The 13,212-nt window shown below is 39.6% G+C and overlaps 1 protein-coding gene across 1 annotated transcript in view; it reads right to left on the bottom strand.

The window, feature by feature from the left end:
- uba7 (ubiquitin-like modifier activating enzyme 7) overlaps positions 1-10,521 on the bottom strand; it is a 44,649-nt gene extending 34,128 nt beyond the window's left edge. The window contains exons 1-17 of the mRNA XM_083938476.1: positions 10,395-10,521; positions 10,136-10,304; positions 9,740-9,874; positions 9,331-9,437; positions 9,159-9,249; positions 8,290-8,422; positions 8,023-8,120; positions 7,775-7,924; positions 7,431-7,595; positions 7,198-7,305; positions 7,025-7,105; positions 6,451-6,606; positions 5,975-6,140; positions 5,280-5,476; positions 4,282-4,346; positions 2,430-2,640; positions 251-325 (exon numbers count right to left, since the gene is read on the bottom strand). Of these exons, the coding sequence (XP_083794602.1) occupies positions 251-325; positions 2,430-2,640; positions 4,282-4,346; positions 5,280-5,476; positions 5,975-6,140; positions 6,451-6,606; positions 7,025-7,105; positions 7,198-7,305; positions 7,431-7,595; positions 7,775-7,924; positions 8,023-8,120; positions 8,290-8,422; positions 9,159-9,249; positions 9,331-9,437; positions 9,740-9,874; positions 10,136-10,304; positions 10,395-10,441 (2,154 nt within the window). The 5' untranslated portion in view covers positions 10,442-10,521. The remainder of the gene's footprint in view (positions 1-250; positions 326-2,429; positions 2,641-4,281; positions 4,347-5,279; positions 5,477-5,974; positions 6,141-6,450; positions 6,607-7,024; positions 7,106-7,197; positions 7,306-7,430; positions 7,596-7,774; positions 7,925-8,022; positions 8,121-8,289; positions 8,423-9,158; positions 9,250-9,330; positions 9,438-9,739; positions 9,875-10,135; positions 10,305-10,394) is intronic.
- Between the last annotated feature and the right edge of the window lie 2,691 nt (positions 10,522-13,212).

Genomic DNA, 13,212 nt, shown 5'->3' with positions numbered 1-13,212 from the left:
CTATCAAAGATGTGAACGTGAGCGAAGAGCAGATTATTATCTGTCTTCCATTGTCTATTTGCAGGTAAGGTCTCATTCAAAGCTCAGATAAGAATCCAGTATACGGTCAGAGTAGGGAAGAGCCACTATCAGACCAGACAAAGAAGGAATGTGAGCGGTCATCAACCAAATACTGTGGCCTTTTTCAGTCATTCCTGTCTACTGTTTTAGGATTACTACTGCACAAGGAATTGGACCAGACACTACTCACACTGTTGGAGTCAAAGGTCAGTGGGTGAGGGCATCTCTTAGATCCAGACCAGAAGGGCAGACCAGCAGCAGTCAACTAAAGAGAAGCAGAAGAAAATACCTTTATCACAAAGATTAACAGCTGAAAATATCACATCTACATACGGTATATTCTTTTACATGACTTGACAGCCACTAGAAGGTATTTGTCCCATATCTAAAAAAGGGCACAGTTTCTATATTCCAAACACTTCATTTTCTTAGAAGAAAGAATGCATTACTTGACAAAACATTATTTTAGTCCTTTAGTTTTCAGAGAATTACAACCTCCCTGTAGAACAGCCGGACTAATATTGTTATCAGTTGTGTGTTGACAACACAAATTGTATGTCTGATAAAGGAACAAAGGGGCAGAGGGCTTTGATGTTTCCAAATGGTCCATATGTCGGGAAGGAGAGAGTCTCCTACTGGTGGTGCCAGTTTTCACTGCAGGGGTGCTTTCTATGGCAACCAAAAGGCATCAAGAGCATTCTCCTTTTCACAAACAGGATTCAAACATCTTAAGGGCATCAACAGTGCTTGATCCTTAAAAAAGTCGATACCTTAGTTTAAGGATGCATATGGTGTTGTTATGGCCCAAATAAGACAAATCAGAAATATTCCCTTATTAATTAATCATAGGTGAAATTTGTGAGTTTAGAGTTTTTTTTTTTTTTTTTAATAAACTGATTTTAATTTTAATATTTAATAATTTATTAATATTTACTGTGCTTTATGAAAAATAAAAATAAAAGTGAAACATTTACCATCATTCAAAGGCACTGTTTCTTGATAGAATATGAATATGTCTGTCTCTGTGGATTGAGTATTTTGATACGTATTTACAGGATATAGCACCTCAACCTGCTTTATAATAAAAAAAGACAGGGAAATGTCAGTTTTTACAATATATATGAGGAGCTTTACAAAAAAGAAAATTAATTATCATTGTAAAACAACAACTGGTATTGAAGCTACAACTTTATGGAACAGCGAAAAGCAAAAAACCATCACTGACTTGAATGACTTCAGTGATAAAACGTTGCCTTCAATTAACTGACTGTCTATCTTCCAGTCTTTAACTGCAGTGAGGCGCTTATTGCATTAACAATATGAGACATTTAATTGCTGCTGTCATTTTTAACTACATCCATATCGTATACAGACATCAGTGGATAAAGATGCTCCCATAGTGTCTTTTTGGTTGAAATCCACCCATTGTTCCATCCGTGAAAGTTGAAACACTCATGCAGGCCCCCGCTCACTGCCTTTATGTGGCTGTCTGTCATGCTAATGTACCCGTATTTGTCAGGTTGGTTTGTGACTGCTAACTGACATAACTGCTAGCTGCCTTATCATAGTTCCTCAGAAAGTTTGTGGTCAAAAGTGACTTTCCAAGAGCACAATGACACCATTACTCTCTTAAAGGTAACTACGTCAAAGCGAGATATGGAAGAAAAAAAGAGAAGCGAAACATGACAACAATAACTGCCATATACTGTAGTTTCTCTGTGCTGTGGTGCGACTATAAAATTCAACAAAAATGTTAGGATGTTTTCTGGATTAGTGTAAATGCCAACTGTATGAGAAATGTCAAATTTTATCATCAAGTTGTGTTTTTCTCACGGAAAATGCTGGGAATTTAGTGCCTTACTATAAATATTCAAGCAGACACCAATGGAAGGAAGTCTTGGACAGAGGAATTTTTATAACCCCGCAGGGACATCTTATGAGGGTAGAAATGACTAGTTGCTAGACCGGGTCTGTTTGGGTTGATACTGATCCGTGCCCCCCCCCCCCCAGGTGTGAAAGCCACATGTGACATCACTCTGTCTGCATGCTTCACCAGATTACAAACCCTCAGAGCTGCACAGAGATATTTATCAGTGATGGCTTTCAGTGGTTCAGGTTTCAAACAAGGTTAATAGTGGTTACTGGTTTCTAAGCCCAGGAAAACATGCTGCAATACTCCATGAACTGAAATGTGAAAATGTAAACACTGATTGGCAATCCTTTTGTGCTAATGCCACTTTACGGTGTTTAAATGATTGGTATGCAAGGACCATACATACACAACATAGCCCTTCTGTGTCCATAAACATAAATCACAGCTTCACGATACATGAGGGATTTACAGTACATTTCCTCTGGCATGATTTTACCTCTTCAGGGGGGAAACAGTGCAGAAGCTGGCGAATATCATTGTTAAAGACTTTTTCCCACTTGCAACGTGCCCAGCTCACGCAGTCTGCCCAGCTCATTGGACGTTGTCCTCCAGCTTTCATGTCCTCCAGGCTGCTCCACACACCCCCAAGAACATCCAGGGCCTCAGTGTCTCCAAAGCCATCAGTCCGCTTTACAAACCCTTCGTCTCTGCAGGAAACAGTGCTGCATTTCATGACAACCATACAGTATACAGAAGGTAATAATCACTAGAGGTGGAAAAAGACAAGATAGCACAAGTATTGTCTATATGACTTGTTGTATAATAAATTATCAGGATCTAACCTCCAGAATAAAAGCACTGACTTATTTTTTACTGGCGGGACATGAACTGAAAAGTGAAAAGGACTCTTGGAAAAATATTTGGTTCTGGGAAGCACAGAGGAGAATGACTAAACGGATCTTTGTAAATTAGGGTGTAGTCTTGTTAGTGACTCAGAGGGGATTCATTTGATGCTTGGCTGTGGTTTAATAGGAAGGAAAGGAAGTGGTTAGTAAGCTTGTAGTGTGCATCAAATCAATTCATACTTTCATACTTCAGAACTACCTATATACATGTACTTATTACAGAGATGATCATTCTTGTGTCATTATCATTGTTATCATGATGTGTACATCTTATTTTTTTCCTAATATTATTAATCTCATTATAATTATGTATAAAACTTACCTTTTGTTGCACATACGTATCATACTAATATCATGCGTACAGCTTTTCCTTAAATGTTTTAAAGTATTTTAAAAAATGTACTTGACTGTGTTACCATATTATTCTAAGTGTCTTTGCCCCCAGGGGACAAAAAAGTACTGAATTATCATTTGTCAGCTCACCATACACGGCTTTGCACTGCAAACAGTGCCTCCCTTCTATGCAGTTACACCTAAACAAGTCTAAACAGGAACATTTAGAGTCATAGTTCTACCTCGAGCTGCATGGGTGGGAGGATAACACAACAAAATGTGATTAGACCTTTCCATAACCCCATCAACCAGGATGAAAATTGACCTGCCACATGAAAATGTCCAGAAAGATTTTCCACGACTGCACTACTAAGAGGCCTCTGAAGAAATGCATAATGAATGGTCTTATTTCTACACATCAGTGTAATGTGAGAAACTTTAATGGCTGTGTGGACCAATGATCACCATTTCTGCTGTATAGTCATAATTTTCGCTTCTGTTTAAAGATGCGAAAAAGTGTACAAGTGCTTTACAATGAGGGGGGATTACATCAAATATCACCAAAACAAACAGACATATCCAAACAAAGCTGGATTAGGGGGGGCTCCTAGGCTAAAAACTCAAACAAAGTTTGGACCTGAAGGCTCAGATTTGTCTCTGTAACGTGCTGTTACATTATAATCAAGTCAATGCTTTCACTGACAGAGACTGACATAGTCATTCTACTGCATGAATCTAATCTCTTTTTCCATTCAGTAGATGTTTATAAACGATAAAGCCTCTAATTAGTTGAGAGACTTTATCTATTAGTGTTAGAGTTGCTGTGAAAAATACATTACATAGAACAGACTTGGCAAGATTTTTACAAGGGGTTTACTGCTAAAGGCCAACCACATGTTTTCCTGTTTATAAAACAAAATAATGAGCTTGAAGCACTTCATTAGCTTTTGTAGGTTTGCTGGAATGCTTTGTAGGAGAGCAGAAAAGCATTGTAAAATGGGCCGGTATAGTAGTCATTGAGTACCGACAGACTTGAAGCAGATTGGTGAATTTAATTTCTTACTTGTTGTGGAAAAACCTAAATCGCATGAGCATGGCATCATATCTTACCTCAGGAAGAGATTCACATTTTCAGGTGTTTGTTTGAACAGTCCTTCAAACTGGTCTCTGGCCCACTAAAAGAATTGTAATGTTTGTACAGATAATACAATCAGTATAATAGTGACTTGTACGGCTGTACTGTAATACATTTGTAATTTATAATTGATGTGGACATTTTTCAGCCATGCTAGCAGAGTGACTTGATGAATGACAGACAGAATATTTAAACAAACATTAGATAATAATTATAAAATTTGATACAAGCATCCATGTTGCCCAGAGGATGAATGCTACAGAGTTTGCTGATCCCCTGAATTTTCCTCTAACCCTAACTCTTAATTAATTTGGTGAATGTATTCATGCGAAAGGGATAATTCTGATAACTCTGGTGATCCTTTAACTTTTAATTTAGCGCCATCATCTGGTCAAATTGTAAATGTGTCCAATATTTTATGTTATGACAAAATACCTTCAAAACTAATGACATTTCCATCACCCTCAGATATACTTGTTGTGTTTACTGCTAATTAGCAAATGTTTGCATGCTTACACGCTAAATTAAAATGATGAACAAAAATAGGATGTTAAATCTGCTAAACATCAGCATGTAGGCATTGTTACAATGAGCAGGTTAGCTTTACGAGCTTAACATTTAGCCCAAAGCACCACTGTGTCAAATTACATCCTCACAGAACTGTGATGGCTGGACTCTTGATGAGGTTCAAGTGCCCCCACCCCCCCCCCCCCACTTCCTCTATATATGTTAATGAGGTGGATACAAATATTAGAAACACTTTTCCGTATAATACAGTGCCATGCGACATCACCACAAAACCTTTATGATTCTGTCTATCAAGAAAAACTAAGACTGAACATTTTAAACATTTGAAGTAATGCCTACTGTATTGTGTGTTTCTGGTTATCCAGTGAGGGCTTTGAAGCTAATATAGATAACTCAATCTGTGTGACAGTACAGCAAACAGAAACCAAATTAGGATATATCGTACCTGCAGGGTGTGCTCAATGCGGTGAGGGAAGTGCTTGAGAGTGCATAGTGGGATGGCATCACTAGAACTTGATGTGTTCTTGCCATAGGACTCTGTCAGGTGAGGCACCACCGCCAGAGTATGACCCTGTAATCCTAAAGTTCCTCCCTCCAGAAATGGTGTTTGGTGTTGAACGCAGAGTCCATCGAGATAGACCCCTGGGCAGCAAAAAGAAGGTTAAAATACTTCTTTTACAAGCATTTGTCAAATACAGGGTGTCCCAAAAATACACACTTTAAACAATTGTTAAGTAGGTGTTTATTAAAATTCTTTGAATTTTCAAAATGTAATAGAATTTACAAACATTATTTTATTTTTATTTCACCACCTTTCTCAAACTGATGTCCTTTCTGGTCCAGACAATGATGACAATGCGAGGCAATGGAATCGCACACATCACGAAACAATTCCCTTGGTATTTGCGTGTATTCACATTCAATGGCTGCTCTCAATTCGGCGACTGTTGCAGGTCTCATAGCATAGACTTTGTCTTTTAAGTATCCCCATAAAATATATATGTATATATATATATATTAAATTGAGTTATAAGCTGCTAAAGTGTGTATATTCTTTTTGGGACCCCTTGTATGTATTATAAATGCTACGCTATAATCACTGTGGTAATGAGAAGTTAATTCAATAATAAGTGCCCTTACTGGCTTCCACATTGTCAAGGGCTGCAGCCACTCCACTGAGACCCATGAAGAAGTTATAATCATACAATCCTTCACTGTCAGGGTCCAGGCGATTCCGCTGAGCGGTGATTTTCATCCGTGGGTTCATCTCTCGCACTGCTTTGGCTGCAATTTCCGATTTTGATTTCTGTTTATGGACAAGTGCAATGAGAAAATTGGCGGTGCGTCTGGGACATAATGCATTTGATCAACATAGGTAAAGATCAACTGTCCGATGTATTCCCAAAGTGCACTGTAAAACAATACAGTCATAATGATGAAGGATGGATGTGTAATTTGACTCAAGCCATCTCAGACTGTCACAATACCTTCACCCCACCTGTTCCATTAGTAAAGCCCCCTTGACCCTTCCACTTAGCCAGGTCAAACAAGAGCCAGTGAGCTACGACGGCATGTGAGATTCTTCACTACGCAGTGCAGGTTGTGTGTTTTCTCACCCCGATATCCAGAGACCTGAACAGGAACTGTCGGTTCAGGTTGGATCTTTCAATAAAGTCCATGTCTGTAACGGTGATGTGCCCTTCTTCTCCAGCACCGAGACCGATGAGGGCAAAGTTTTTAAGGAGCTCACAGCCAATGGCACCAGCTCCAACCTTGACAAATGACAGGAGAGACTGTGTTACACTATATTATATTATATTATATTAAAAAGATTGTAGCAGAAAATGATTCATCTATTGTTGCAAGTTACTTTTTTCACTTCCTGATATTTTGTGTGTAGTTTTTACAGTGATAAAAAGAAACACGTGTATGCACTCTCTCCGTTTTCAATAACAAACACATACAGCCACCAAACATCAGTAAAACACTTTTAAACGAAACAGAGAAAGGGCTTGGTACTGTTGAACGACCCCTGCACACCAAGAGGTCAGCACTGGCAGGAAATGCCATGCGTTTCCTGCATGTGTTATTATTGTCACCAGACAAGATGAAAGGGAAACACAAGTTTGAGCTCCTGAATCCCCATGCAGAAGTTGCCCCCTGCTGGACAAACATCAAACCTGCTCTCACCAGGAAATACTTCTGCCTCCCAAGCTTCTCCTGGAATGCTGACCCAAACACAGCAATCTGTCCGTCGTACCTTGTGCCTCCCTGTCAGAGAGGAAAACAAAAAACTGGAATTTACATCCAAAGTCTGATCAAATTATCTTTATTGATATATGTGACTTGTCAAGCAAACATACTTCTGAAAGGGACCACTCTGCCAGTCGGTCCTCCTCCTCCTCAGGGAGGCACTCCAGTGCATCAAAATATAGCCACTGCTGTAGAGGCGTAAATTTCCCACTACATGCCTGCAGGAACGTTGTAGAGTGTACAGAGCAAAACATAGTCAGCTTTATACACCAACACCACACAGTAAATGCTAAGCTATGTACAATTAATATATGCAATATAACAATAGTCGTGTTGTCCTCACCTTGATAACTTCTTGCGATGCAAGGCCTCCAATGAAAGCATTGACAGGTGCCAAGTCACCCCGGGCTGTGTAGGACAGGTTTCTCACAGCAGCTTCATCAAGCTGTTGCAGCTGTGCAACTGTATTCAGCTCTCTCACTATGGCAAGTAGGGCATCTGCATCTGACTGTATGGGATTAATCATAAAGAAGTGAGTGCCAACAATCCCGTAAACTGCTTTAATGATCATACTACAACACCCTAACCTGAATAACTTGTTGTATTGGTTTTTACTCATTATATACTGTAACTTCATTTGTTAAATTAATTGAATACCAGCTGTAATATCTAGTAACTTTCACTGACCTGAGACCAAGAACGAGGGAGCCGCTGTTCTTTCTTCACAAAGCCGTGGAGGGCTTGGAAAGCCAAGTGTAGGGTGGTGCGCCTCTGTATTTTTCCATGATCATTTATGTTCAGCAGCTGATGGTCCAATAGAGCCTCACTCAGTGGTTTCTGCAAATTATGTCGTAGTTATTTTATTACAGTGACAGAGGGAACTCCATTTTTGAAATCAAAAATAAAGAAAGTTCAAAAAGAATGTGGATACTTACAAATTTTAGCATGCAGGACTGTTTAACCTCAGTCACTACTCCACCCCGTTCATACTTAGAAAAGGTTGAAGTGTCACCAATGCTGAAGGAGTATGAGCCTGGTTATAGAAGTGACAAATGGCATGCAGATAGTGAGCGATCACAACTATTAAATTCTACTGGGATGGTTGAAAATGTTGAGTGTCATGTGGAGGGCTGTGACTCATGACTACACTGTGTGTTGCATGTGTCAGCAGCTGAGGACATAAGAACCAAAGCAACAATTACCAGAGTCTTTGATCTCCACAGGGCCAATGCTGTTGAGCTCCGTCATGCCTTGGACTGCAGAGAAGATAACTTTAGTACCATCTGAAAATCTATGCTTCCGGTCATCTGTGCAGTACACCACTCCAGGATTTGCCTAAAAACAAAGTCATAGTAGTCATAATAATAACGCTCAAGTAATCTTATTTTGAACACAGCAAGATTTGCAATACCTTGTTTCTAGCAGCCTCTTTGGCGTTAAGATGTAACTCGCTATGCGTCTTGACTTCTTTCATTGTTTTTGCTCTTTTGTAAACTTTATTGAAACACATTCGCCTCTTTAATCCATACACACAAACACACGTTCCTATTACACTTCTGCCCTCACTACAAGCCTGACTCAGAAGTTGGAAGTTAAGTGTCAGCAGTGTCACTAACATGGCGAGGGGATGTTGCCACAGACACACAGATACTCTGCAAAGAGGCAACAAGTGCTTTCATTAGTGGGTATTATGATCAATCACCACTGTTTTAACTCACTCTTTGATAGATAGTAACTTAAAATAGATAGTGACTTAAAAAAAATGAACAGGGGCGGCCGGTGGCTGAGTGGTCAGAGCAATCACCCCATGTAAAGAGACTGAAGGTCCTCAAAGCAGCGGCTGCGGGTTCGACTGCTACCTTTGGCCCTTTGCTGCATGTCTCCCCCCCCCCCCTCTCTTTAATAAAGGCTTGAAAAACTGTGCATTTTTCTTTTCACAGTCCAAAGACATGCAGGTTAGGTGAACAGGTGTTACCTAACATAAGTTTTAGCCAGATTTTGAAACGGATGGCTGGATGTGTTGGAGAGGCTTTTAATATGCCACTAACATAAAAGTAACAGAGGGTATCACCTTAGAGACATTTTCTATCATCGCTGATGCCGGCATCTCTCCATCCTTGTCCAAGACGTTAAACTCTTCCCCAAAGTCACAGAACAACTGACTGCAAACAAACCACAACATTTTCACTTCTTTCTTCAATGCAGAATTAAATACAATGAATATTCATTGACAGTCAACTTACCCACAGAGTCCTTTGGTGTCTGCTACAATGAACTTGATTTCATGTGAATGGCAGAACTCACCAAAATGCTTCTGATCATCCAATGTAGAGTCAGTGAGGACCACCACCTGAAAAATGACAGCTTCCACTCAGTCAAGTGTTTTTCTTGTTACAGTTGTTTTCCTGAGTTAACCTTATATCTGAGTTTAAGATGTTGGGTAAGTAAAGCAGGATTTTGGTGACATCACAAGTTTAGAAGTCAATCTTAGACAAATGTGACTTGGAATCTTAAAACGCCCAGGGTACAAACAATAACAGGTAGGCGACGTCTATCATTCAATGCGTAAGAAGGAGTGGATAAGCAGTGGCAGATGGGCAGCTCATTCAGCCAACAAAATCATCATTATATTATTTAATAGAAATTAAATACCTGAAATTGCAGGAGCAGGTCATCATGCAGTGGTCCAGTGTGGGCCGACACTAGCACATGAGGGTTTAAGGCAGACAGCTGTTGAAGGGAACATGTGGCTCGGTTCTGACCAAGATGGGAGTCTTTCAGGAAAAACTGGTGAGAAAATTAAAGTACAGAATGACACAACAGTCTGACTGTGTCACACGGTCTTTATCTGCAAATGGAGTTTGCTCAATAATAAAAAATGTACTGCATGGAGTGGGAGGGGAGTAAACCATAGTGAAAGTAAAAGGGATTTCCTTTAAACAAAAACAAAAAATAATTTAATAACCACATCCAGTTGGACACGTTTTTTTTTACATGTATTGTTGCATTTAGACAATTATTGTTGTACTTATCAACACCACACCCTACCTGGGAGGATAGGTCGGTCCACACGGCCTGGCCCTCATCTTGGACGGTGACAGACTTCACTCCGGACAGGATCACATTTTTGGCTATTTCTACCCCAAGACCACGCATGCCTGAAATGAGGACGTTGGCTGTGCCCATCCGGTGCATCGCATCGTGACCCAGAACATACCTGTGCAGGTAAAAAAAAATACAAGTGGATCTCTGGGCCAGCAGTTAAACTGATGGGTTGGTGTGTGTGTGTCGCTAGTAGACTACTTACAGCTGCCTGGAGTATAATCCTTCATCGATTTCACCGATTTCTGACATGTTGCTCTCGCAGTCTCTCTGAGATGACCAGTCTGAAGTGATCGATCAGCTGGTCTACAACAGCCGCACTGATCACCAGAAAACCGGGTGAATATGAGATGACAGCAGGGCAAAAGAAAGTATTCTATTTCACTTTCGTTTCAGGAGATTCTTTATGCGTTGTTGTTTGATCTTGATCCGCTAGATGGCGACTCAGGACTCTTTATCGAGCTTTAACCACCAGGTGCTCCTGTGAGAATCATCATATGCTGTTAGAATCTACATTATTATAGTTTACAATGAATGGATAGTTAAGTTGCAACTGTGTGGAACCAAAACTCAAAGTGTAAGTTAATAAAAGTGTGGAAACTCTCTTTAGCTGAAAATACATGTTTTTGTTCATTTAAAAACTGTATTTATTTATTAACAAATGATTAGCATTTACAGATTTAACATGTGCAGGCTACAAAGTATATTGCAGGGAATGTCCAAAACATATGTATTAAAGTGGCTGCATATGTGCATGTTTTTAAAAACAGGTGTTGTATTAACTTATGCTATTGCTTTTATTGCTTATTATAGGATGTTTGACCTTACAGAGCAGAATGAGTTTGACACTAGGAGACATTTTCACATTAATCTGCCGAAGGGGAAAGTTTTTCTGTGCTGCCCTTAAATCTTTTCCTTAAATTGAGTTTAACCCATGCATGTACAAGCAGGATTTGAGACACCACAACTAGTTTGGAAGCCAATAATTGTCCCATGTGCAATAAGAGTTGTGGAATACTCTCACACTACACAGAGGAGGAGACTGGTAAACTTTTATAATCAACAATATTTATATACATTCATAGATTATGAATATGTCAATGTGGGAGAAGGAGTGTATGTCATTTTAAGGAAATTAAGTGTACTCTTTTGAAGTGAACTCTTTGGGTGGAAAAATCATATCTGACAATTTTTTCTGTCTTAAGACATGCCTTGAGGGGATCTTTAACATTTCCATGGTGACAATAACAATGATAAACAGTAGTATTGCTTAATGTGTTTCTCATTCATTTCAACAATCTCAGTGTGGTGAGGAGACCCAAAAAAACAACCCTCCAGAATAAAGTGCTGCATGCTTAGGAGTGACGAGAAATGATTCATCATTACGTATCAAATAGAGGCATGAACTATGGCAAACCCCTCCAAGATCATTGTGGTGTGTGATTAGGAACAGACAACTTCAAGACCTGAAAAGGAACCTGCGATCAGATTCAATATTCACATGATGACTGAATTGACTGCATTACATCATAAAACAGTTCATCTCAAAACAAGCTGTTACTGTACAAAACTTCTGGAATAACTCCTTATGGCAGTTTATGTTTTTTTTTGTTTTTTTTTACCTCTTCTGGGAATTTAATCTCAGAAATGAATGTATCTTTGACCTCAACTTTCATTTGAATCTCAACTAAACACATGTAAAGTACACGACTGTAGGACCAGTGGCGTAAAGTTTAGGGGGGTGGGGTCCAGGCCCCTTGCTCGGATCACAACCATTATCGTTCTCTACCCTAATTTTTATCCAAACTACACACACTGTGTGACCGACTTAAAAACACTTGGCAAAATACTCAAAATCTTTCCATAGACTGTATAAAAAATGGATGTAACATACCCGTCTGGGTCCGTTCTCTCAACATGATCCTATCGTACTCTCCTACCGGAGTCGCCATCTTGTCAGACTTTGACTCTGCCTCATTTCCTCTTACCAAGGGCACTGATGTGCAGTTTGGTGTAGGGAGATACGGCCATCTGGGTGACGTATGCTTCTGAGGAGAAGTGAAACCTGCTCCTAGTGACCACTTGGCAAACTGCAATATTTGGCACTTACACATTGGATCAATCAGGAAGTCGCTGTGGTTGGGGCTTGTGTAGTTCCCGCTACAGTATGGTAACTTCAGGACCACATTTTGCCATGACACACACACACACACACACACACACACACACACACACACACACACACACACACACACACACACACACACACACAATGACTCACAAGGTGAAAACATGACCAGTGGCTGGTAAATATTCCTTTTATTGACCAAATCTTAATCTAAGCTGCATCATCCAGCGCACTGCATGTTTTTTTTGTTTGGTCCCTGTGTTATGAATCAATCAGGTATTAAAAGAGTTACACAGGAACAGATGCAAACTCAGTGACTGGATGTGATGTAACACTGTTGGTTTTTGACAGTTTGTTTGATTAGCACCTGGCAAGAGTGAGTCCTTGTCAAGTTCAAATCAAAACAGCATCAATAAAAGTTGTTCCAGTGGTGCCAAATCTTTAATATTTGGCCGGAGCAGTGAAAGTGTGAAGAAGCAGAATAATAATAATAATAATAATAATAATAATAATAATAAGAAGAAGTCTGAAGTGCATTTTCCATTTGGAGGATTTATGGCAATGCAGACTTTTCCAACTGTCTGTGATGATTGAACTTTGGATTCAGTGGTAGATGTGTAACTTTTGGATCTATAAAGCTTCATTGTGTCAATGAAAACATTTCTATTTGGACATTGTGGGATGATGAACAGCCTCATTCTATATGTGACGGTTGCATATATGTAAACTTATTTAATTTCTCCCTAATGTCAGTCTTTTAAAAGTCACATCACTAACGAGGTGATCTGAATGGGGAACGGAGGACATACCTCTCGTAACTTCCTGGCTGGAGTTGCGTAAATCTTCATTCCATCATCTCAAAGCAATGCATTTTTGGCAAAGAAAATCCTAGAGG

Source organism: Echiichthys vipera, assembly GCF_963691815.1.
Source record: "Echiichthys vipera genome assembly, chromosome: X".
NCBI classification, from domain to species: Eukaryota; Metazoa; Chordata; class Actinopteri; order Perciformes; family Trachinidae; genus Echiichthys; species Echiichthys vipera.
Note: the sequence above shows the minus strand (reverse complement) of the source record. Positions and strands in the feature narration are given on the sequence as shown.